Here is a 27,024-nt window from a genome sequence, read left to right on the forward strand (position 1 = left end):
GAAGGTGAGGCAGAATATTGGCGCAATATTCCCGCCTTGAAAAGGCAGTGTGAATGGGGCTAATGTGTCCCTGTATTGTCATTTGTGTGATGTTCTGCTTCATTCTGCTAACATTCCTGTCACCTTCATTTATCCAACTCAGTCAAAGTGTCTGTGTCGTCTATGTTGTGAGCTATCTCCAGTCCTTGCTCAAAGTCTGTGTCATTTTCAGTATCATCCCTATTGACACGTTGATCCATATTTTCTGTATTTGCTTCTCTCAATCACAGATAATGTACCCCAAAGCATGTTCCTCCATGTCTGACAAACACCACTGCGCCGTCCTGACCAATGACAACTCCTGATCCTTTCTTCCCTGGGCAGTCCACTCGCTTGCAGTACACTTTGTCTCCAGTTTCATATTTCTCATCTTTGTGAAGAAGCTGTTTTCTGCAGTGCTCTCAGTATTCTTTCTGAGCATTCTTCTTCTGTTAAGGCCTTTCCCAATGCATTTAAAGCAGAGATGTGTTCGGCAACAATTCCCTTTTCGTTGAGCCCTCTAAAGCTGGGGGTTTATTGGTTAGCTTAGAGGGCAGGTTGGGATTCTGTCCAAAAACCAGCTGACAAGGACTGTAGCCATGGACATTTTGCATGTTTTTTGCCCAGTGTTCCAGTCACACCAGTTACATGTCTTCATTTTCCATATTATCTCAGCAAGTGTTTGGTGATGTCGTTCCAGCAGTCAGTTACTCCATGCTGTAGGCAGCTGTTGTTAAACTTTTCTGCCATAACTCTCACTTCATCATTGTTGAACAGTTTCTGAAGTGGACAATGCAGTCATGGACAAAGTGTTCTATTTCTCACTATTTCAGAGGATTTCTTTGTGGTCAGAATGCTTCCTGCACTAAATCGTGTGAACTGGTCATAAATGTGGAGATACCACACACCTGGTTCAAGTTCATGGAGATCTACAGCAACGCAACAATTCTGTTTAATTTTACTGTATCTTTGACAATTTTCACATTCACTTACAGTTTTCTGCAGGATGTCGTTACATTCTGTCTCTTTATTGCCTGCACTCTTCAGAAGCCACTGTAGTCTGTCAGCAGAAGCATGACCAAATTGTCTTTGAAGCTTCATTTTGTCTGTTATTGTTGATATTTCATCGTCACTGACTTTTTAATGTCCCCATTCTCCTGTTCTTGTTTTTGTTGTCCATAATGTCAAAGGTACGTCACAGTGTATCCTCACGGATACACTGGTTTGGGTTGGATAATTATGGAGTGAATGATTCCAGCCAGAGAATCAGGTTTGAGAGGATACTTTGATTTCCAATGCAGGCAAATTAAGACGGGTGGAAGGTGTGAAATTTAACAAAGGAAGATATCTTTAAACTCAATCCTCAAACGTACATACACAGTCTTTAAATCGTTACATTTACACTTTTATATTTACAAGAAATCCAACATTGCAGCTCTCCATTCACAAGGAAAATTACACACAGCGCTCAGGGAAGTTATTAAGGGAGGTAAATAACATAAACTTAATGGGCGGTCATTGGCTGTATTTAAGCTAGTGCATACCTCACCTTGTGATTCTCACCTTGATCACTCATGCACACACATCCAAAGGGAGAAGGAAGAAGGCGTAAATTGATTGTGCTGAAGTTAACTGTGAAGCTCTCACTGCTGAATTGCTGCTATTTTTAAGCTTGTGCTGGCAAAGTGCAGCCAGAGAAGACAGGTGGTTTGAAGTGGAGTAGCAGAATCCACCTACGTCGAGCTGCAATGACCATCTTTGAACAGAGGAGGTGGTCTGCAACATTACTTATCACCCACCTACAATGCTGTACTGAGTTCACCCCCTAGACAGCTTAACAACCATTTACACCTGGGCTCACTTAGCCCTAACAACCTACATGAAGGCGGGTTGAGTCAACGACCCACAAGTTGCCCTAAAAACTCTGAGGCTGTTTCTCAATATGCGTTCTTCTCTGTACTTCTGTTCTTGTGGACTTGAGAAACGTCATCAGCGCCGGACCAAGTACTGTTCCAATTCAAAGTTTGCATCTGGCCAAGTACGGTCGAATACCCCGGATGTGTTCTTGCCCCACCTGTTTCATCGAGGATGCATCGGTGGAGACATGTGTGGACTTTGGGAAGTTATGTATCCCAGAATGCATTTCGTGATAGCCGTGGCCGAGGAGCGGAGCGGACCGTCCTCCCGTTCTCCCGTCCTCCCGTCCCCTGGGAGTTCACAAGTTCGAACTTGGCGTACTGGGTATTGAGAAACGGCTTGAAACTCAGAGCTCACACGTGTCCTTAACGACTCTGTAAGGACACTCCCACACTCTGTAAGGACACCCCCACACAGAGTTTAAAAGCCTGCAGCTCCCCTCCAGTTAGTTAGAACTGAAGAAGCCTCTTGGATGAGAGGTGAAACGTCTTCAAGAAACTGAAACAAGTCCAGTTGCTTACGATACAGCGCTTAGAATACAGAACAGAACAATGACCTGGATGACTGAGAACCTTCATTAACTCTATTATTATTCAGCGCTGTTTTGGCCTTCTAGCTCTTACTGTCATACTTTACTTTTATAGTCTGTTGAAGCAGCCCTTCAACAGACAAGTAAAAAAATTAAAATAAAAAAAAAACGAGGATGGTCTGGCATTATCCTCCTACCTACATGAGGAAGAACTCCTACTGTAGTGTTATCTGCCCTCAGCTGGACACTGGCAGTAAATCTAAATTAACTAGCAGTTCTCTGGGGGTCACCCAGGGGCTAGCTCTTTTTGATTAATTAAAGACCGAGGAATAGCATGGAGGGGTGAGTGGGGTAAGTGAAGACAACTAGGGAGAGAGAGAGAGGTGTATAGAATAGACGGAATGTGTTAGAAAAACAGACAGTGCATGAAAAGAAGTTGAAGTGAGAGAAGAGTGTCAGGAAGTAACTGCTATGTTATCAGGGGAGGAGGGTTAGAGGTAGCTGTAGTATGACCTGTCATTTAAAGGCCTGACTGCCCTCCTCCAAACACACACACACACACACACACACACACACACACACACACACACACACACACACACACACACACACACACACACCCTAATCTTAACTGCCAACTCAAAAATGAGTTTTTCCCCAATTGGAGACATGGGTTTTGTCCAAAATGGCGCCATAAACCAGTTAACTAGGGAATACACAGTTACAGTAATAAAATTACAGCTGCAAATGAGCGGATACAGACATTACATGTGCAAAACTGTCAATAAACACGCACAAGAAGAAGCTCATTCATTCATATACTTATTTTGATATTTTCGATCAATGACTTAGGTTTACTAATGTAAATTGTTAAAGCTTGTTGATTATTAAAAGTGCTATCATTGACCTTTCCTCTGGCACCAACATGTTTAATACATAAACGAAATGTATTTGGCTAATTGCTATGAACTGTTGGGTTTAATGCAAATATATTGAGGACCCAAATGCAAGACACTCTGGAGGCAGGCAGGATTGGGAACAAAAAAGCGAGCTTTATTTAATGAAAGCTGAAATCCAAAAATCATATAATCCTAAAAACTAAGAAGAGCAAAATGCCAAAAACACAAAGAAGCAACACAAAAGCTAGAACAAAGTACCAACGAATAGGGCCAAATTACAACTCAGGAAAAACACTTGGAATAAAGCAGAAACACAAAGCCAGGAACAAAAAACAGGAAAACAGTGGAAGACAGGGGAACAGGAAATAACACAGGTGAGTAACACAGAACGAACTGACAAAGACATCAAGGAACACACACGGGCTGATTACCAAACAAGACACAGGTGAACACAGAAAAGGGCGGGAAAATCACACAAAAGGAGGAACTGAAAAGCAACACACAACACATGAGGGCAAAACTTCAAAATAAAACAGGAAATCACAGAAACACACACTGAACCATTATGCTCCCAAATAAACAAAACTATTAATCACACTATGTCCACTTGTAAGACACGATATCAACTCTGCACTCCACCCCATGAAATGAACTACATCTGACTAACTGATCTGACTAACATAAATAAATAAATAATAAGTAAATACATACTGTAAATACATAAAATTGACCATTTTACCACCACAACTACAGTGGCTCTACTAAATTGTGAGGACTGTATGTTGTTTCTTTCATGTAAGATTGATGTAGAATAAATATGTGAGGTGATAATGTGCTTTAGAGAGCAATTGTTGTTTTCAAACAGTTGCCTCTCTCGCTGTCCTTCACCTTTAAACCATTCCAACAGCTACCACTAGTTCCTCATAAGGCACTGATTGGTTCAACTACTGCGTGTTCTGTCACATAGTTTGAAGCCTGGCAAGAGGGATTCTTGAGATCAAGTGATCATCTGGTTACACAAATCCAGCTGCATGCAAAGTACAGTAACATTTTGAATGCTAACTGAATGTGTGTTAAATAGTGCAAAGATCCATCTTGAAAAAAGGATCTATAAATAAAGGATTAAATAAATTTAAGGCTATAGGGTAGTAACAGACTTGGTATGGTATGGATTTTATGAATTTGTTAGCAAAAAGTTTCTTACTTGCTTATCAAAACAATTACAGAGCAAAAATAGCATTCATTTGGACTCATGTTTATGTCTACCTGGCAAACACAAAGTCCAAGCTCAGTACTTAGTGTCAGTTTAGCTCTGGCTTTGGTCTCAATCAACTCTTGAAATCTCTTTAGCTGCTTAATACTCTGCTACGTCCACTATAGTCTCTAACTGTGTCTGCTGTTTGCTGAGGAGCAGGTGTACTGTTGGTTTGTAGAGCTTTTTCACTGAAAACAATCGCATGCTTTGTTTTAAATACAGCAATATTAGAGTGGTGGGAATGAACCCAATTAGTAAAGTTATAGCTGGACAGCAAGAAACTTTGCTGAAAGTCATCTCCATAATAGCCAAGGGATGCTGCAGATAAATGTGGTAATTCTTTGTAGGTTCATCTCTACAAAGGCGTGTCACATTGTTTTCACATTGTCATTTGATACATTTTTACCATTGAATATTGATAATAGCGACTTAAATGGTAATACCACTATGTTTTAGTTTGCCAGTAACCACACATAATCCTACTCTTCACATGTTTATCGCAGCTGTAATGATATACCCAATTTCATGATATTGCAATAAAAAAATGCTGCAATACCGTCGTGAGGCTGTGACGATATCTATGAGTCTATCACGTGGTTATTTTACGTGTGAAGCTCAAGGATCTAACAAGGGAAATCAGTATGAATGCATTCTACTACTACCACTGAACATACCGTTACCAAAAATACAGAAATAATAATGTGTCAGTGGCGCTGACAGAGATTTTCGTGGCCCTGGTGGTACACTGGACAACAAGACGAAGGGAGATCGGTGGGACGTGGCTAGAGGCTGTCCCCTGTGTCACAATCCCCTGGGTGTCCTTGTAGTCCTGCTGTACAACCAGAGGGAGGGCTAGGCACTGTATTGTTTTGCAATATATAGTCCAGTGGCTACTTTTCACACATACTTCGGTCATGGCCGGCTACTTTTATTTTACTAAAGAAGGAATGCAGAAGGACTTCAAGTAAAAACGATTTGTATACAAATAATAAATGCTCTACACATCACATTTATTATTAAAGGGACATTGTTCAAGTAATTTTGAAATGCTCTACGTGTTTATGAATATTTGTGTATAAATAACTGTATATATGTTCTGTAATTTGTTGTTCTGTGTTGTCTAATGACAAATAAATGACCTTTGTACCTTGTTACCACCTTCATATTGCATGATTGTATTAATGTGATTCAACTAATGGTTTGGTTTAGACAGTTCTAAATAAACCTTAATATTATACAATAATCCTGATTGTATAAAGCATTAGCTTCGGATATGAGAATGAGATCAAATTTGAAGATATTCTGTATCTCTGTTTACCTGGAAGGCATTGAGAGCGATGAAGATATAAGCAACTACTACAGACAGATGGACAAGCACTCCACACAGCCAGGTCAGACCCAGCACTGGCAGCAGGATAAGAACTGGACGGGTAACAGCCCTGCAAACATACACAAAGCACAATAATAATAAATGAATATAGGATGTGCATTCATCACACACATACCCTCAAATACAGATGCACAAGAGACGCCTAATGATTCCTCAGTACTCTGTGAACCTTCTTTTTGTCAACCATTTCAGAAACATGAATATACGTAGACTGAAGGAGACAGCAGTATTTTCTTCTCAAATATTTCCTCCTTGAATCCTCATCAAACATCTCTGCACAGCTATAGATTTTACCGCCTACCACAGTCATACTCCTGTTCCTTTGCAATCATCTTTTCAATGGTGCTTATATGGCCAATAACCATTTCATGGGGCAAAGCGGAGAAGGTTGCCTTTGTTCAAACCACTATTGTTGTCACACTGCTGCACCTGGGTAGAAAGATTGAGTTTTCAGACTACACTGTGTCTGCAAGGACAAAGCCGGCACCCACTTCTCTCTCTTCCCTTTTATTTTTGAAAGATGTTTTCCCTCTAATCTCCTGAATTCATGTAACATTCTAGAGCTGGCACAAACGTCAACTTTCAGTCTGTTGGTGAGGGAATGAAGAGACCCAGTGGAAATGGAGATGCCGTTATAGAATTTCCATTAGGCTAAGACAAATGTGTGAAAAGAAAATTTGGATGGAAGCTGCATGTTGGGTTGAAGGACTTTTAACTTGAACATGAAAAAAGAACCAAGCCTCTCCTCAGTCTTAAGACAGTAACAGCTTCTGATTGTAGTGTACTGACCTGTGTATGTACAGTACCTCTGCAAAAGCACATCAGTATTCAAAATACTGAAAGAAAATGTCAGGAATACACACAGCATATAGATGTTTTATCCATTAAGTATGCACTCTATTCAAAGTACAATGTGAGTAATATTTAGATGACAACTGCACATTCAGTATGAATCAGCTAGTCACAGGCAATGATTCATTACATTACATAAAGTGTTCACCAAAAAACATAATTTCTCACTGAATGGTTTTGGTTTTATTTGTCCAGGTTTTGAATTTTTTTTTATATTTCCTTTTTGCGCATACAACAATGAAATGAAGATTTATTGGGTACAACATTATTTGGTCTTTGTGGTTGCTGGGGTGTCTGACAGAATTAGAATTAGATCTTCTCTGGTTGGTGTGCTGGCAATCTAAGTTGCAGGAAGTTGGCAAGTTGCATGGCACATCATATGGATTGGAACCCAGGTGATGTGTCTGCACAGAGCCCTAAGGATATAAAAGACAACACCCAACCCAGCCAAAGTCTGTTCACACTGCTGCCATCTGGCATACCACCAGACTACAGAGCAGCTTCATTCCTCAGGCTGTAAGACTCCCAAACTTATCGTCTGCACTCCAGCATAAAATAGTAAAACTAATACATTGTAAAGTGTACATTAGGGTTGTCAAAACTATCAATACTTTAATACTTTTTGATTTCACATGCTACAATCTATGTTAATTATATATTTGATAATATTAAAAGTACCAATGCTATCAAAAATAAAACAAATAAAACAATGGGAAAGAAAATCCGCTAGTTCTCAACCTGTGGCTGTAGTAGGCAGCACTATGTGAGTGGATGTCAGAATAGCCTGCAAGCAACTTGTCTCTGTTAATATATAAATGTTATTTTTTAAAGCTGTTTAAGAACGGTGACAGCAAGAGGAACAACTTTTGCACCAGCACTCTGATCTCTTCAAAGACATGAGAGAGGATATAATATAATTTACTGTAATTTACTTTATTTTATTAATGAAAATCCAAGTTATGTTAATGATGCAGCAATATGATGCTGATAAGCTGATAAAGTGTCCCCCAAGTGAGCTACTGTAACATTAGCAGCTATTGTAAAACACTAAGCTAGCAAGCTTTTTACCTCAGAGCATGGCTAACATTAGCTGGCTACCTTGAGCCTTGGTTAAGTTTGCCAGTTACTTTAGGCAGTGGCCAGACAGCCCAGTCGACAGGATATAATATCACACCGGTGGATGGTTTTAAGGGACACCTGGGGATATTTCCATCCGTTTTTGTCGTGTCAAAAGCGGCTGTATTTATAAAGAGACCTGCGGACAATTCAAGCAGTTATTGTGGTGACCAAAACAGGTTTTGTTGAGCCACAATGTCTTCCTAACCCAATGTCACGGTGCCTGTGGTGGCAGTTGGGGTTTTTGTTTGTCTGTTTTTCCCCCTCCTATCTACTCCACCTGCACTTTCCCTCGGAGTGTCCGTGTCCGTGGGCGTGGTCACCGGTTCCCGTACCTGTTTCCCATCAGCTCATCATCCTCTGGCTATATTACCCTGGTCTCTCCACTACTCCGGTGCCAGATTGTTCTGTCACGTATGGTGAATATAATCAAGCTCAAGGTATTTCCTCAGTGAATTTTGTCACTACGTGTTTTTTTGCTATTGGGCTTTTGTCTAAGACTGGATCTCAACTCATGCTTTTGCTTTTTTCCTCCTCCATGTTCAGATTTTCCGCGTCTCTCTGCTCAGCTCTCAGCTGCTCTGGCCCGCCTGAAAACTCTCACCGTCATCTCCAGACCACGCCACCCAACCTGCCTGCCCTCACCTTTCATTGTTTAACTTTTGTTTGCTAAATAAACACCCTTGGACCGTTTCTCTGCCTCCGGACTCTGCATTTTGGGTCCACACAAAAACAGCATTGTGACAAGAGATACATAGAAAATTCAACCTGAACATGTGTAAAGTTGCAACATAAAGAAAGGTTCAGTTTGAACTTTTCTGTGGTTTTGCAGAAACACGCTTGCTAACACTGGGTTGGGCCAAGCTGATCTGTATCTGTCTCCTTCTTTATATAATTAAAAATAAAGAATATGTACAAGGTAGGGAAAACAATTCAGCAGAGTAAAAATAATTTAAATATTACAGATGTGTTTGTATGTGTTCAGTGGCTTTTACTGTATGAGCACCTGTTTGGGTAATAAAAGAAGAAAAATGTCATACTATTTTTTGTTCCTTGGATTGTGTTGTTTATGGTACACTAATATTATGTCTAGTACTAGTATTTATGGCTGAAAAAATCTGTTATTGTGGCAATTTTGTTATTGTGATGTTCATGTACGTTGTACAAGTAAGACTGCATTGTTGGTATGAGTCATTTCATTTTTTTTTTTTTTTTTAAAAGGTAAATGTATTAATACATTTTTGATTTGTAATGAAGTGTGACATAAAAGAAAACACACTTGAGCAATAACAGACAGTAGCATAAAAAGGTTCCATGTTTTTGTATGTATGTTTGGATCAGAGGCAGTGGCATGAACAAAATGATACAGTGTTAATGTTATACTGGTAATCAATATGATTTAACCACATTAACATGGGATTTGTTGACAATAGGGAAAACATAGCCATATTTATCCTGTAACAGGATTATAAATCATAAAAGTAGCAGTATTTTTGTTAGATGACTTTGATCATTCAGAATTGTGTTTTCAATGTGCTATAACAAAGATGAAGGATGTAGATGTTACAGAAGGCCTTTAAACAGCCCTCAGTGTTTGTTGAATGGCAGAAACTTTAAAGTTTCCATTAATCCTTCACTTTTGCTCTTATATGGCATTTTCTTATGGGGAAAAAATCTGTTTTATAGTCAGTGATCATGTTGTAAAGTGTCTAGATGAACTGAAGAACTGAAAACTGCTCGATGGAAGTGTTTAACATGGCAGCAATTATAAAATAATAGAATGTATAGTAGAATGTATTTTTAAGAAACGGCAGATCACAAGATGCAGCACAAACACACAAAGACACACATTCACCAAACACTCACAATTTACACAGACACTGAGTTGTGTTGGGACCAGGTGCTAAGCTGATAAGCCCTTACAACTCCCACAGCAACTCCCGAGCCTAAACTCTCAATCTCTCACACTGTCTCTATTGACTATGGCTGGCTCGACCAAAAAGGAAACATGCATGAGAGAGAGTGTGAGAGAGAGAGTGGGTGCACAAGAGAAAAAGACTCATGAAAGAAAGCAGACAAAAAGCAGGAGGTGAGAGAGAGTGTGACAGAGAGAGGTAGAGAATCCATTTTATCTCACCAGGTGAGGTCAAAGGTCTGCATCTTTGATGCTGAGCTTGGACTGAGCATCTTAGCACGGCGACGAGCGCTGGAAACGGTCACCATGACAACCCGACACAGCACAACTGCATTGACCTGCAGGCAGAGGACAACAGCATCAACATGGCCTCCAGCAAACATGAGACGTGCCTCTGCAGATCCACTTGGCCTCAGGCTCACCTTTAGAGGAGGGAAAGTTTACCCTCCTCCTCAGGCTGCAGGAAATCACATCATAGTTATCAGTACTCAGCTGATGTGCATTATTTCATTTTTCATTGCTTCAGGCCTATCTGAAATTGAAAAATAGAAGATAGAAGAAAAAAAGAAAGGCAACTAAGAAGCTTTGAGATTTTGGGGGATGGTAATTCAAGGATTATATCGCTCACTTTTAAAGGTTCTCTGAGGAGTTTGCAGCATTTAGTCTTTCTACTAAAATGCATTGCATGCATCATTGAGGCCCTGAAAGATGTTCAATGTGTTTCCTAAAAACATTTGTGAGGTCGCTTTTCAAATATTTAGAAACTTGCGTTTTCCTTGTGATTTAGGGCAGAAATGGATCATCCACATATCAGTTTAGGTGTGTCCTCCTGTTTGCACTAGATGCAGACAGATAGGGGACTCACTCATCAAAACATTGCTTCATAGTGCTACTAGCTATCAACTCCACAGGCTAGCTTTAAAGAAAGGAAGAAATATAGCAAACGCACACACACACACACACACGCACACACACACACACACACACACACACACACACACACACACACACACACACACACACACACACACACACACACACAATGAATATGATTACATACCGCCAAGACAAATATAACAGGTCCCACAAAGGCCCAGATGGTGTCAGACCTCACATTGAGCCAGCAGTGATCTTCTGCCTTGTACTCATTCACTGATACTGCCAATGTTACACCAACTATTAGAACAGGTAGTCCTGAAAAACAATTTAATACAAGATGAACTATGTGCTATGGCAACAAAAGAAGCAAAAGAAGCTGTGTGTTTAGACATATTTATGGATAGGACTGCTGTAGCAACAATTGAACAGATTATTTAGTCTGCTCTGTTTGCTCAGTCTATTTAGTCTCAAGGGGAACATTGTGCACATTTGCATGTAGAGCTGAAGGGAACACCTGAATATTGAATGTTTGTGTTCTCAGCTCGTAAGCGACATAACACACTCAGATAAATTTGGGAACATGAACAGTAACAGCTGCAGGATGTTTTTCTTTTTAAATGGGTTAAGGATGCAGTATAGAATAACATCACAACTTGTATGTGTAAGCATCAACAACTAAGTGAATATCAAAAAATCATCATCAGGTTGGTCGAAAGAGTCTGCACTCCCACTAGCAGCTCCTATAGGTTCAGAGCACAGAGGCCCTGTGGTGGCATTAGAGCAAAACCCAGGGGCCATTAAAATCCTGGATACCCATGGAGCATGAATGTGCCCAGTATGACAATCTTCCTGTTGATTAAAGAGATCACCGTGTGAGAAGTGAGACTTGTTCCTGAGGATAGTGCAGGAGGAGTGGTGTTTCCATAATGGAAAGGGTTGATCAAATGGGGAGCGTAGGTGTGCTAAGTACATTTTATTGCATCAGCCAGTTAGATTTTAATATTTATTGTGTGTAAATGCAAATCTTGGTCTGATGGTAATGCTACAGAAATGGTAATGGGGTCACCACATCAGGGTTCATCCTCTGAAGACTATTAATATCCACAATGTATGTGACAGAAGTCTGGCCAGGAGTAAAGATGCTTTGCTCTAACCACAGACAGATGACAGACTGATATTCCAGACTGGGACCTTTTGACTGATAAATTATTGAGAACTGGTGCAGCATTTCCTTTCTACAGCGTGGTTTAGTGGCACAGGAAAAGCATTAAGCATTGTGATTTGAGTCAAACACATACACAGATGAGACAGACAAGATGAGAGACAGCAGTCAGAGAAAATCGACCGCCAAAACAGAGCTTTAAATCAATAATGGACTCTTACATGTTCATCTTTCCCATGTGCAGTTCAAAATCCGTATGACTCATATATGAGTGTGGCAGTTATTAAAAGCACCAATACTAGACAGCACAGAGCACGTTTTGAGCAAACATACCTACCAAACAAGACCAGGAAATAAAATATGTTGGATGGGACTGGGTCGTGAATCATGATGCTTGAGGTATTTTTCTGTAAACTGTAAGAGGTCCACTCTTTTTTTTTTCCAGAGGATTTGTTTTCTCTGAATCCAGCCATTCTGCCAGGGTTGGGCCGGTTTCTTTGTTTTTTAAACAAAAATGGGTGGAACTGTCTGTTTTTGGTAAAATGTGTGGCCTCTAAAAGAACCTCAGATTTTCTCAGTACCTGAAGTGCATATATTTGATTTCATTCTGGACTTTGCATGGAGTTCTGTGCTTATCAATACAGTGCTTACTGGCTTCGAACTGGCTTCTGAACATGTCACCAATGCATTGCCATGGCATCATAACAACAAAAAAAGAACCAATATTATAACTTGCTCCTGGCTTACAGCACTTAAATATTGAAATACTTATTTTTGATTTAATTGTGATCTACAAATGACTAAACATGGTAAGATGTGCAGCTTGTAAATAACAATCAAATAACAGTTTCTATGTAAAGCATGGACATGTACTAATAAGTTGTCCAGCATGCTATGAAGCCCTGAAACTAACAACATGTGGTAAAAGCTAAGGACCTTAGAATACATGATGTGAATGAAATAATCTGAGCACATCATGTAGCAGTGTGATATTTTATTTCCCAGAAGGAATGAAATAGAAGAACTAGCCATGTTAGCTGCCTGCCCGTTCCCTCCCCACCTGTGTGTCCCCACATGAACTCTCCCTATCATCAGTCTGAGGACAGCAACATGTCCCATTCCTCCAGCAGCTGAGCCAGGCAAAAGTAAATCCCACTCTCAGTAACATTACAAGTGAAGTCTTCAGGGATGACTAAACACACATTAAGCGTGAATGTAAACTCTCTGTGAGATTATTGCTCTGGCCTTCAAGCAAATTGTGCTGTAGCACTTCAGAGGCAGAATCATTTAAAACACTTTTCCCTGTTTTTGTTCTACATTCTACTATAAAGTCTTCTTTTGTGCTTATTGTTGTTCTTAATCCTGATTTGACAAACAACTACCTCGCAAAGATTATTGCACTTTTTTATGTTTTCATCTAAATTATACACAAACAGTGAGCGAGACCAAGTTAGTGTGTTGGAACAACCACGCAAATAGAGTCATATTTGGAAGTAAAATGTGACAGCCACATTTTGTTATGCTGCATAAAGACACAGTCAAACCAGTGACAAAACAACACATTTAGATGCAGTTCTGTTTAACTGTCTATAATATGTGTGAAAAAAAAGCGCAGGATAAAATAAAACATGTTTATGCTTACTGATTAACTTTGTGTCTTTGAGAATGAAACTTGGAGTTCAATAGCCATATCAAGGTGATGATTGTGGCTTAATCACTGAAAGTCATTATCAAGGAAATAAAATTATAGCTTAATTTTATTAACCGGGAAAGTTAATAACAGGAACTGTTATGATGATGTCATGATGCAGGACCATTTTATCACTGTAATTTCACTAATTGTGGATTACTACCCTGTAAAACACACAATTACCTAATATTTTGTGATAATGATATATTTTGATATACTGTTATGGAGAAAAAAGTCATGTGTCATGAAATAAAATCAGAATCAGCTATTTCTGCTGGTCTTGGCTTCAGTACAGTATAATAGCAATAAAAAGACAGTACCAAACATTCTTCTGTAACTTCTGCTGCTGGACAAGATGTTACATATAGTACACCTTGTACTGTTAGAGTATTGTTGAGTTTTAGAATATTATCATGGTAGATAAAAATAAATCGATCCAAATCCACAGTTTACTAGGTCATACATCAAACTCCAACCTGACAAGCCACTAAAGGGAGATGCAATTTTACCCCAGCCAATGATGTAGTAGAGCTTCATCCTGCGGTCCTCGCTGATGTTGACAGACACGACTTTGCTCCAGAGCAGCAGGCCCTCAACTAGCATCCAGGAGAAGGAGGCCATGAAGAAGAGGTGCAGCAGTGCAGTCACGATGAAGCATGCTGCCTGCAGGATAAGAAATATACAAGAACAAAGATGGTCTGTGAGCTAGGCGGCAGTATTCACGACACTCATTAGATGAAAGGGACTATTCTTTGAGTTTGTACCTCATCAGTGGAACATAACTGTTTAATTTTGTCCTGAGAATTGTGTGTCCTAAAAACATATGGAGATCATCAGTAGATTTCATGATAATCTTTATATTTAGACTAAATCTGAATCAGAGGTCTGGAGCTAACACTAATATTTCTTATGTGCAGGTTCAATTTGTGGCCTAATGGTATGGGTCACAGAGAAAAAAAAGAAAAAAGAAAAAAATAAGTCCCCTGTGACTAAGAATATCCACACTAAATTTCAGGTATACCTAGCACAGACTCGTTTTTGAGATACCTTGGTCAAGTGTGAGTTCAGAAGAAATTCTAAATGACCTGTCCTGGCCCAAGGGTTAAATTAGCATGTTATAACATGCTGAAATCTGTGTTCAAAGAAAGGTTGGCCATCGCAGTCTGTCCATTGACTGATTGGGACTTTGATCCAGAAGAAGACGACAATTATTTATCACATTAGTTGCAAAAGATGACATGATTATCTTCACTTCAGAACGTTAGTAAGTAAGCCAGACAACCTATTTTTTCAATTAGCTTTGTACTCTAAGTGACAGGTTCTTACACAAACACAACATTTTCTTTCCAGAAGAGAGACAGTTTCGGTTATTTCACATTACAACATTACATATTAGCACATTTTAAATCAAAATGTGATGACAGTGATGGGATTTTTTTTTTGCCAATTCAAGCACTGTCAGTCAAATCTGAGAAAACCACACCAATGCAATCCTGATGAAGCAGGCTGTATAGCAAGTGTATGTTTTAAACTTTTAATAAATGATAACTACTGTATGAATATTGTATAGTCATTAATATTCAATGTTAAAGAGAAAAGCGTATTCCAGCTACTGTAAAACACTTAAAATGTATAAGTATGCTATACATGTCGTCTCACCTCATTGGCAGATGCCCAGTCACTGCACATCAACAGCAGCTCTGCGATGCCCAGAGCAACAATCAGGTTCTTATGGACGGTGGTACGGTCTGATTTAGGGACACTGCACAGGCGCGCACACACACACACACACACACACACACACACACACACACACACACACACACACACACACACACACACACATGCATGCAAACAGACACAACATAAATGATTAAGTGAAGATCTCCCAGTATTTCTCACGATTTTTCAAAAATGTTCCACTATGGTGCTGTTGACATGTCTACAGAGCACAATGTTCTGTTTTTTTCTATTTATTGATGTGAATCTAGCAGGGTTTTATGAAATGCTTTTCACCCTGTGCGCTTTACAGAGTGCACTCGGTGACGTTTGTGACTCACCCCACAGCGATGAAGAGGATGAAGGTGAAGAGGAGGCCACACAGAGACACTCCACAGCCAATGAACGTCAGCACCTGCAGAGCTTTTTCGTTCTCTGGGCTCCTCTAACAAAGATACAGACACACAGAGGCAGAGGCAGACACAGGCACATGCTCGCGAGCACACACACACACACACACACACACACACACACACACACACACACACACACACACATACACACACACACACACACACACACACACACACACACACACACACACACACACACACACACACACACACACAGAGCATGAGCTGTAAATAGCAGCACATACTGTAGATGAAAGCCTAATCAAAATACACAGTGATAATCTGAGAGAGGAATGTTACCTGGGCTTCATAAACCTGGAGCAGCAATGCAAAATTGGTGGTGTGGTTGCAGTAGCACACAGTGTATCCATATTGTTTGGACACTACCTCACAACCTTTGGTATTCCACCACCCACCAGCCTCCGGACTAGTAATACACAAACAGCACATACTTACATATCTACATACACACAGGAATGCTAGGAATGAAAATATTCTCCGATCTAAGTGTTTTGCAGCTATTATCAAATTTTTTTCATGCAACAGGTTAGATAATCTGAGGAATCTGAGACCTCCAGTTTGTTTTTACTGGTACTTACGTGAGATCAAAATCCCAGAAGGCGCATACTGGATCATACACAGTACCAGAGGGATTCTGTAAGAAATATAGAAAATATTTTATTAATATATTTAATTCAAAAAAGAAACGGTGGAGATGCCAATAAAAGTTCAAAGTGAAAATTTCAAAGATTTTGCTGACCTGTACTCTGTGCTGGAGCTGGAAGTGAACTGCTGTGCTGACAGGCTGGTCGTCTCCCAGCACTGTGGTGGATATGACAGAAGAGCCCAGAACGGTGCCCAAATACCTGGTTATGTACACAAATTCAAACATCATAATATACAGTAGACTCAAAGAGCAAACTATGGAGGAATATGCAGAATATTCCAAGTACTCTGAGTAAAAAAACACAAACAAGCAAGTCATTTGCAAGTAAATTAGCCAGTTATTTGTTATGGACATTTTATGTTTCAGGTAAAGTTGGAAGTGTAGATGTGCCTTTTTTCTAAAATTATAACTGACATGTTAGCTGTTGTTTTTTTACAGTAAAGGGAAGAGTAAAAGAACCTGAAGTCACCACCCACCACTTGTCAGAAAACATCACTAACATAAATAATATTTAAATGTGTTCCATAAATTCTCTGTGGTACCTTAGCTTCAAACCTGTGTTATGTAGGTTGATACCTTTATGCTAAAATACATACATACATTCCACAACAGACAATATAAATCAGAGTATGTCTTTCCTCTGAATTGTTTTGTTGGGCAAAGTTAGCTAGAATGGAGCTAAAATGGGAAAATATTAAGTAAGTAAAAATACCACCAACATGGAATTATTGTCAATGTAATAGTTATCTGTGCTTTATGTGTGAAGACAGTAGACAAGGTAGGTGCATAGTAACTAAAATGTGGGAACAACAGTGTAGGTGTAATCAGATAAAACCAATCAGCATGAAAATATTTTTAGTGATTATTTTTCAGTCTTTAGCAGACTGTGCCACAGTATCTGGTGTACAGTACTGTACTGTGACATGTGTGGTGATAAAATCCATTTTCTTGTATGTTACCTCTGGCTGCCATCAGTGACGGTAGGAACCATGGTGATGTTCTCCTCAGGATTGAAAAGAGGCCGCAGAGAGCCGTACCACGTGTTGACCAATGTGAGCTTATGGAAGCCTACACATTCAACACAACAGCAAGATGATGCTTCAGCTTAAATCAGACAGCCAAATAAAAGAGTACGAAGAGAAATGTAGTTCATTTAGGAATCGCTTATTGTTCAAGATGAATAGTTGTTGCAAAACCCAACAATGCGCCTCCATCTGCACTTCACTGCAAGACCTTGGGGGTGTAAGTAGATGAATACATGCTACACATTCACAAGTCTGTCGTTAGTGCATTGCAAGACTTAGGTTAATAAAATGCGCCTCCTCTCTTTGCAAGCAGATAAGTCTGAATAAGTGACTGCTGTAAAAGCAAGTGGAGTAAGACGATTGGTTCTTGCAGCATTTTCCTACCGTTGTTATGGAGATCCTGTATCTTCTGATGTGGGACTGAAATACAGTCTATGTTGGCGTGTTTCTCTGTCTCAGGCCCACAGAAGCTTGATCCTCTGGATCCTTCCTGCAGCCTCTGCTGCTGCACCTCCAGTTCTGACAAGGACAGGACACAAAGCAGATCAAAGAGTTACTGTTCAATTTCTCTGATTAGAGAATCTTAAGAAACCGTATACTTTATTTTACAAATTTCCTTAGATAAATTATATTTTGTCATTACGTCCATTTTGATGGAGTAAGAAATTCTCCATAGATTGCATCTTTATCAAAGAAAATAATTCTAAATAATAATAAAATAAAATAAGTAAATAATATACCATGTTTTGTCCGGAGTTTCTGTTTCTAAGTCTTGTTTGACTATTTTTTCTGTGCGTGTCACACAGCCTTTTTTAATAACTGCACCATCGAAACAACAGTAATGGTTTGAATTTCAATCAAGATTGATTAACCTTGGCTGAAACAGTGTTACCATGGCAACTTTGGCATATTTCTGCTGGATTGTAAGAAGGTGGTACTTTATGTTATCTCAGAAATCTACTTGAGATTTTTCTTTCTGCATCTTTAGGTACAATGCCGAGGGACAGAAAATTGGACACCTTAAAAGAAAAGTTGAAGTCTCAGAAGTTCCATGAACAAATCTTACCTGAGGAAGTGGCGAGTATGTCATACTTCATTATATTGAAAGCTTTTCCTTAATCCTGCCCCCTTCTGAAATCACTTTAATTATTTGACCTTAGCAATATTGTCAAAAATAGATCCAGGCAATCAGACAATTAGAAAAGGTTATAAAGATGTCAACAGTTTGGCCAGATTAGAGTCCACTGTATGTGAAGGTCAAATTGAAAGAGAGCACACCTGAAATGTTGCTTGTACTGTAATTGCACTGTTTGTGCACAGCTGCACACCGACTAGCAGTTGGTCTGAGCTGATCGCAGTTACAGTACTGTATGTACCATAACTGTATGTACTGTAACTGCAATCAATATTTGTCTGAGCAATAATTCTACTTAAAAATAAGTAATTTGAATAATTTTTCACCTTCATTTTCTCCTCTAAATAAGTTTGACTAACCAGTGGGTTTGTTTACTACCTGTCTGACTGTCTGACTGCTCAGGTTTCTGCCCAACTAGACATTATTTGGTTAAGAGAGCTCAGTAGTTGGTGGGTACATTGTTGGCCAGAGCTACAAAAATAAAAGTCATGCTATAATAAACCATAGTTTGATTTAAAGGGCAGAGATTAACCTGAATATTGATCTCCTGACCAAACCCCAAGTAAGCAAATTCACCAGAATAGCCTTAAAGGCTAGGTTCATCCAAAAATGAAAATTCAGTTGTTTCTTCTCACCCCCATGCTGATGGAAAGCTGGTGGCTTCGTAGTCCACAAAAAAGTTTTGGAACTTCACAGCAAAACAGCGTTGCAGCATTCTCCTGAACAACTGAAGTAGCTGTAGCATTAAATGGCTCCATACAGCTTATATGGCAAAATCCAAGTCTCTGGAAGCCCCAAGATCATAAATTAATTTGTCAAGGCAATATTCCCAGTCTTGTCACACAGTCGAGCTCATGCAGACGAGCTTCAGACGTATTGTGATAATGCTTTTACCTTAGCAGCTACAGTGGCTTTAAAAAGGGTGTAAATAATGTCTTTTCAAATCAATTTGGCATCTCAGGGCTTCTGGAGACTTGCCATTTGTGTTGGTTTTCTTTGTTTTAAATAAGTCCCCAGCTACTTCAGTTGTTTAGGAGAATGATACAACACTGTTTTGCTGTGAAGCTTCAGAACTGTTTTGCTGACTATGAATCTTTACCTGACTTTCCATCAGAATGGGGATGTTTTTTAATTTCTGGGGTCACCTTGTCCTTTAATCGGTTATCATTGAAGCTTCCTCTAAAGAGCTGTACAGGGCTTTAAGATGAAATAACACAACCTTTCCTGGCCACACTGCAGGTCCACAGTTCTTAGGATGTGAGTTTTTGAAATCATTATCGATGCATTTGTCTGTAGCTGATCACATCATGCATGAAACATTTGATTTGATTTGGTGTTAAGGTACTGTCTGATCGTTGTTAGCAAACATAGTCTGGGCAACCGTGATTATGATTATAAAATAAAGCTGATGAAACATAATGAAAAATAGCAGAAAGTAACATGGATATGAAATCTATCATTGGTTTTTAAAAACTTCTCTTTGAAGTACTTTTTTCAAACTTTACTGTGTGATTATTCTAACCCTTGGTGAATGGACCTTATCTTCTTAAAGGTCAACTATTACATAATTTAGCTTTTTTTTTACATTCAGTGCAGCCATTTGTCTAAAGGGCCTTTATGATGGACCCAGACCTAACTTGAATGTGTCTTCCTTTAGTTCAAAATTCCTATCTCTGTTTAAGTGTTTTAATTTAATATCAGTGCAAGTGTGTGTGACTCACTGATGTTGGGGCTGTGAATGGTCAGGTGATCAGTCTCTGCCAGTAAGCGAGGGCTCAGGCTGGTCACCATCCGGTCGATACTCTTGACCACATCCATGGGGCCGTTCACCACCTAAAACACATGGAGCACTGGCATCTTAGCAGCAGCAACACTCTTTGGCCTGCTGTGCACAGTCAAAGCTAAAAAGGTACATTTCAAAATGCCATTCAAATGCCACACAATGAGAAAATGCTTTCAGTGCCGTTCACTGTTTGCCAGGGTCTACGCACAGTTTGGCTGAAGAGGGCACACACATTTCAATAGACTGGCCTACAATGCAGGGTACAATTGTGGGTTTTGCATTGTCTGTTTTGAAATGCCTCATTCTGAATTCAACATGCCCATCTAAGAGCTGAGCCTTGGAGACAGAGCCGGAAGCAGAGCGAGGGAGGATTGTGGATTAGTACAGCCACAGTTTTTCAAAGTGCTGCTCATCCATTGAGTCTGGGCTGAGGTGACCTTGGAGCGCTCGAAGCCTGGGGGGAAGGGAGGCAAGGGCTGAGAGAAACGCAACACTTGTCAGAAAGCAACCTCATCAAGTTGCACAGATCAATAGTGCAGAAGTAGAAGTGCTAAAATAGAACTTGGTAATAGAGTTTGGAGAGAACACAATGTATCGAAACTGTGTACTGAGTTAGAGTATGTTTTCCTCTTAAAAATCTCTTTTTCCAGAAGTATGGAGGCTGCTGTAGTATTTGTAAGCTCTTTTCTACTATTCTTGTTGTGACTTCATCATTCCGCTGCAGATGATGAGCTCTTATAAGAGTGTATCTATAGAAACATACTGCTCTCTAGTGCTTAAGAGCTGACATAGCAGCAGTCTATCTATCTATCTATCTATCTATCTATCTATCTATCTATCTTTCTTTCTTTCTTTCTTTCTTTCTTTCTTTCTTTCTTTCTTTCTTTCTTTCTTTCCATCCATCTATCTATCTGACTAGACGGCAATTATCAACATTTTTCTGCAACAAAAACTCCCAACCCAATAGATAAATGACCAAATGTCTCTCCTGGATGCGATGAATGTTGAAAGTCTGGACATATCTGCAGAAGAGCGCCAGGATTGAAGAGAACATGTGGCCAAATGCCAAAAAGACACTGCAGTAAATCTATATCTGTATCTGTCCTATCTGTCTAGTGTTACACATTTGTTTTGTATTGCATTACTGGAATGACTTGACTGAATTTAGGATAATAAAGCCTACTTGAGCATCACTTCTAAAATACATAGCACAATCCATACATTAGGTCACTGTGTAATGAGTGACAAGGTTTTCTTGTTGTAAGACAAATGTTGCCAGTGTACCTGAGATGTATGAAGTGTTTTGGTGGTTGCGCTGAGCTGGATGTCAGTAAAGAAAACAGTGTGAAGAGTTTATAAAAAATGAATTTAGTATAGGGAAATATGTTAGTAGATTGTAAAAAAAGCAACTGTAAAGGGTTAGTCCGCTGAATAGTTTACTTTTTTACAGAAAGTTCTGCACAGCCTGTGTAAACAGCTGCAGAATGTCTTCTGTGGCTCAAGAGGATTTTTTAAAAGTTTCTAAAAATAATCTGATGATGTTATCTTAGCTTGTGTTTTGACAGTACACTTTTTCTAGCAGAAAGACCATGTTACAGATTGGGGCATAGGGTTTGAAAGACCAGTTTTTGGGGGCTTAGACAGGATATCTTGGCCTCTGCAGCTTCAAATTTGACCTTTGAAATTGAAAGTGCAACACTAAAATTAAATTGCTGGAATACCCCTTTCACAAAACCATGTATCATGGCTGAAGATGAGGTGAGAATATGCAGTGCTACTGCGTATATATGCTACCCCTTTGATGGCCTGCCACTTGAGGGCGTTGTCTTCACAGATGATGCTGTCTGCCACACTGATGAAGTGTTGGCCAAGCTCCTTGATGTTCTCCTGGCTGTGGTTGGTGGCATCAGTGAGTGGTTGTATGGGTACATCAGCAGCCAGAGACAACAGCTGTATGAGGGACACCATGTCTGTTGGCTGCAGTCCCTCTTGCTGGGTGTCCTCCAGGGCCTGGACAGAGACGTCCAGCAGGGCAGATGCCTGGACCAGGCTGCTCAGCCCCGACGGCTGCTGCCCCAACACTGCCTGGGGGTGGAAAAAATTAGTTCAAGCTACTTCTTCCATTTTGTCATCATGTGTTTTTATATTTTTTACAGTACAATCAGAGGTCAATTTTTCATGAGACCAAATCGGAAGCCAAAGGGGAATGGGGGGAGATTAGTATATTTAATTACATATTTGTTGTATAATTTCTCTGGTAATGTCCCTGTAAATGATTATATTTAGTTTTGAATTATTCATCATGAAAATTATCTGTTCATATCAACATAAAACATTAAGCTTTGATCTAAAATATTGATATCAGCATCAGCTTTAGAAACATATCACATTCTGGTGGAAATACACATCAGACATAGAATTGAATGTCTTATTAATGCAGAAAGGTGTAATCAAATAAAAAAAAAGAAAAAAGAAAAATTGGTGGCGCTTCCCTGAATACACCTAAAACACTCTCTGGTTAAACTGAAGACAAGAATGAACTCTGTGTAAGGGTGAACACAAAGTGAAATATAGTGAAATATTTAAAGAAGTGGGGAAAGAAGGGACAGTTATCTAAATGAAGACATATGGCTTGTCTACCTGGGTTTTGTTGGAAAGCTTCATCACATGGTTCATAAAGGCAGTGGGCTGAGAGTTCTGAGAATCACTCATCTGCTTCATCTTCAGGTATCGCTCTGTGCCAAAAACAACATAACATCAGCGTGGATGATGTAATGGCAGGATTTTCTGCTGCTCAAAGAACTCATCCTTTAGCTGGCCAACCCTGAGCCACTGAAGCATCCTAGAATAAAATAATGAACTCCCAGCAGAAACTGACCTCTGACCTCCATGCTGACAAGGATAGACTTTCCTCACTAAAGGCTCAATTATTATAATGTAATTACAGCAGGCAAATATTTGATACATTTCTATTCTTCATTTTATCATTTGTCATTCTACTAACCACTGACAGGAACCACTCAAAGTCACAGGTCAACATTCTCCCGCAAAATCAAGTGACTTCACATCATGTCCCGTATCAGCATGATCAGATGGCCACCGTTTACCTCATGTAGCTACATGAAGACGTTTTCATATGTAGGCCTATAGCCTTGTGTTTAAGCAAGACTATGCAGTAAAGAAACATCCATGAAACTGAACCTCCTATTAAATACATTTTAATTCTTTGACTGATATTCAGGTCTAGCATCAGTCAGCATAAAAATGCTGACTCTACATATACATTTAGATTATATGTTTTTGGAAAAACAAAGTTAGCACCTTGCAGTTCAATTCACCTTCATTTTCACCATGCCCATCAGTGAGATCTGGGCTTGATTATCTCCGTCTTGTTTCTTCATCTCCTCTGCCCTTCTTAAGTCTTGAGCAAAGCACCACACTGGAGTTTTATTGTCAATTTCTACATGCTAGTTTGAGTCCAGATCTCACTGACTGTGTGTGAGTTTGATTGACAGGTTAAATGAAGCACTCTAATATTCTTCTTCTTAAATGAAAATGGCAGTGAAATGGACAGTGGAATGAAGTTATGATTGCAGTAAATCAACCTAAAGGATGCAATAATACTTTAGTATTGAAATATAGTTAATTAATAAGTAATAGTTTTATATTAAAAGTTACAATGCATTTTATTTCCATGCATTGAAACTTTATTTTAAAATGAAATTAAATATATATTGATAAGTAATGGTTTTATATTTCAATTGAAATAGCATTTAATTCCCATGAAATTACATTTTAATTAAAAAGTAAATGTATTTAACTGACCGCTGTTAGTTTTCAATTAATTTATCCAACATCCCAACCTTCATATGGAGAGTACTGCTGTATATGTGAAAAATGTGGTATAAAGCCTTTTGTGACTCCAGAGGTGTCACTCAGTGGCTAAGTTACATTGTGGGTAATGTAGGTGAAAGTTTTTGAAAAGGATGAAGAATGCTTGGAATAAAAATGTGATTTCTTTGGTTCTGCTGTAACAATTTGTATCATTTGTTTTAAACTGTCCATAATGAGTCCAACAGTGTTATACGTGTAGGAGTGTAACACCAGACCAGTGGACTTTAAAAACCTGAAGCAGCTTCTTCAGGAGCCACAAAAGGCTTTATAACACTTTTTTCACATATGCAGTAGTACTCCCCAAGAACTGTAAACACAATTGGTGCAGTTACCCTTTAAGTGCACAGGAATGGCAAAAAGACATGAAACAGAAAACACTGAGCACAGCTAATTGAATGAATATCAAACATACAGTAAAAAATGACAAGATTTTACAGGATTTCTTTTTTTGTTTGTTTGTTTGTTTTTGAGTCTGGTTGCTTTTTCTGAAGGGGTTTTGGTTACATGTATATATTGTATTTGGACTCATGACTCAGTATTTCTAAAATCCTGGCTACAGCCCTGGAAAAAAAATGATCACAAAATAACCTTGTCTCTCCTATAATTTAATTCAAATGTTTTCACTTCATTGGCAGATTGACATTTTGTGAATATGAATATTTGAGGTCCTGTACTTCAGTTTTTGTCTAATCCATTGAATCACTTGATGCAGGCTACACCATAATGAATTTATTTTAGAGTCAACATGTCCGGTCACAATTACCATTTACATTCCTTAGTATTAACAATTAGAGTACAAACCCTGACAAAACTTGACCACCCCTTTTCTTTTGGACAGTGTGTTGTGTTAGACTCACCTCTGCCGCTTCTGCAGATGAACGGCAGCAGATCTGAACAGTCTGTCTGGCCAAACAGTGGGAGCTGATCTGACCAGCCCTGCAGCGTCCTGCAGTCCTGCAGCTCCATCTGCTGATGTCCTGCTACACACACACACACACACACACACACACACACACACACACACACACACACACACACATTCAAGTGCAGTGACACACAAAAGACGAGGGTCAGCTTGAGTATGTCTAAATGTCCTCACTGCTGAAAAATATGACCAAAGGATGAGCAAAATATGAGCTTTGATTCAAAAGGTCAGTGGCATTCAGGAACATCAAACGTCATTGAGTGTTGACAGCAAATCAAAGAACCAGGAATTTATTACAAATTAAAATATATTACGCTTTAAGCTTTTTTTATTACTAAAAAACTTGACCTCATGGATCTTGTAAGAGTGAAAGAATATCAGACAGTGGGGGAGTTCCTGTTCACCACTGCATGGAGCTCTGTTCTTCCCCAAGCTACCCACACACTGTCAGAGATCTGGGAATCCCCTCCATCCATCCCTCCCTTCCTGCTTCTCGGATCCACTTTTACTCCCCTTCATTCTGTCCACTTAGTCAACGTAATGTGTTTCTAGAGGTGTCTCTATGTCAGACTGTTCAGTTTCACACTATCTGGGTTTACAGGCCTTTTATAGGAAGGAATTATTTCTGAATGGCTCTAATGCTTTGATACAGGCATCGTAGAGAAACCACTGGATAAGTAATGCTACCCATCAGACCCAAAAATGTGAGCTGAAACACAAAAAATAAGAAAACAGAGTAGGAAAATGAGACATTAACGGAAGCTGTCCCACAGAGAATATTAAGAATGGAAGTCAGTGCTAAATATATGAACCATACTGTAACATGAATAATAAAATATGGAAATATATTGACATAGGGAATAAAGGAGAACTACAGTACTGCACACAGTAGTCAACTTTAAGTTGTAGTGCGATGGGTGATGAGGAGGAAGTGGACTTAATAATATACAGTAAAATCCAGGAGAGGAAGGAGACACTATATTTTGATTTCTATGGTCACAAAGACTAAGAAAACATTTGCTATAAAGCAATTTAAAAACTCACAAGAAGCTTGTTTGATGAACAGTTTTGGTAAAGCTACACTCCTCCAAGTTCGACATTCTGCTGGAATGACTTTTTGGACTTTTGGTCCCCATTCTAGATTGGCCATAATGCAACTGATAGTGTCTCTCAGGAGACATCCCCAGTGCTATTTTCTCAGACTTGAGACTCAGACTCCTCTTGACATCCTTTGGCTGATTTGGTTTATGTTGTTTCAAACCTGATGCATTAGTTTTACAAGATGTCAAAAACTTTCCTCAGGTGTGGGCATCCAGCTCCATCAGCTTGAGTTTGACTACCTTTGTTTTCACGTGACCCAAAAAATGTAACTTAAAATATCATTCCAGTTTGTTATAACTTGGGTATTATTTTTGTAGTTTTGGTCCTTACTTCTATTGCTTATAATAATTTTGTACTCCAAAGTCCAAAAGTGTGCTGCTTGGCTATAGACTGCATCATGGATTAGCTCAGTTTAAGTCCTACAATATGTCATTAATGTTTAAATTATTACTAATTTCATCAATGGAACTGCCTTAGGATGCAAAATTTATTTCATTATAAACTTACAATAAAGTCATACTGTAACGTATCATATCGTGATCTGACAGGGTGGAAACAAACTCCAACAATCTTGGAGGTAAAATGCACATGAATTGCCTGTAAATAATCATTTATTGCATCATTTATTTGCCTCCCATGGCTTCCATACCTTTCCTACATTAGTTCTAGGTGAAAAAAAAGGAGGGCAGCCCATTCTTTCTTTGAATGGTGCAACTTGAATGACACATCCTGTGTTCCAA

General features: G+C 39.2%; 1 protein-coding gene across 2 annotated transcripts in view; it reads right to left on the reverse strand.

The window, feature by feature from the left end:
- Positions 1-27,024, reverse strand: part of adgrd2 (adhesion G protein-coupled receptor D2) — a 42,003-nt gene that overhangs the window by 12,742 nt on the left and 2,237 nt on the right. Inside the window, exons 5-19 of one of the 2 annotated variants that reach the window (XM_084359119.1) lie at positions 25,116-25,235; positions 23,005-23,099; positions 22,159-22,449; positions 20,303-20,414; positions 17,831-17,965; positions 17,381-17,489; positions 16,515-16,620; positions 16,354-16,409; positions 16,055-16,181; positions 15,683-15,786; positions 15,282-15,384; positions 14,132-14,285; positions 10,952-11,085; positions 10,114-10,229; positions 5,937-6,057 (exon numbers count right to left, since the gene is read on the reverse strand). In XM_084359119.1, coding sequence (XP_084215245.1) covers positions 5,937-6,057; positions 10,114-10,229; positions 10,952-11,085; positions 14,132-14,285; positions 15,282-15,384; positions 15,683-15,786; positions 16,055-16,181; positions 16,354-16,409; positions 16,515-16,620; positions 17,381-17,489; positions 17,831-17,965; positions 20,303-20,414; positions 22,159-22,449; positions 23,005-23,099; positions 25,116-25,235 — 1,883 coding nt within the window. Of the gene's footprint in view, positions 1-5,936; positions 6,058-10,113; positions 10,230-10,951; positions 11,086-14,131; positions 14,286-15,281; positions 15,385-15,682; positions 15,787-16,054; positions 16,182-16,353; positions 16,410-16,514; positions 16,621-17,380; positions 17,490-17,830; positions 17,966-20,302; positions 20,415-22,158; positions 22,450-23,004; positions 23,100-25,115; positions 25,239-27,024 lie in introns of both variants that reach the window. The other variant, XM_084359118.1, reaches the window with a different exon arrangement.

The sequence above is a fragment of the Pagrus pagrus genome (assembly GCF_965226575.1).
Source record: "Pagrus pagrus genome assembly, chromosome: 8".
Taxonomy (NCBI): domain Eukaryota; kingdom Metazoa; phylum Chordata; class Actinopteri; order Spariformes; family Sparidae; genus Pagrus; species Pagrus pagrus.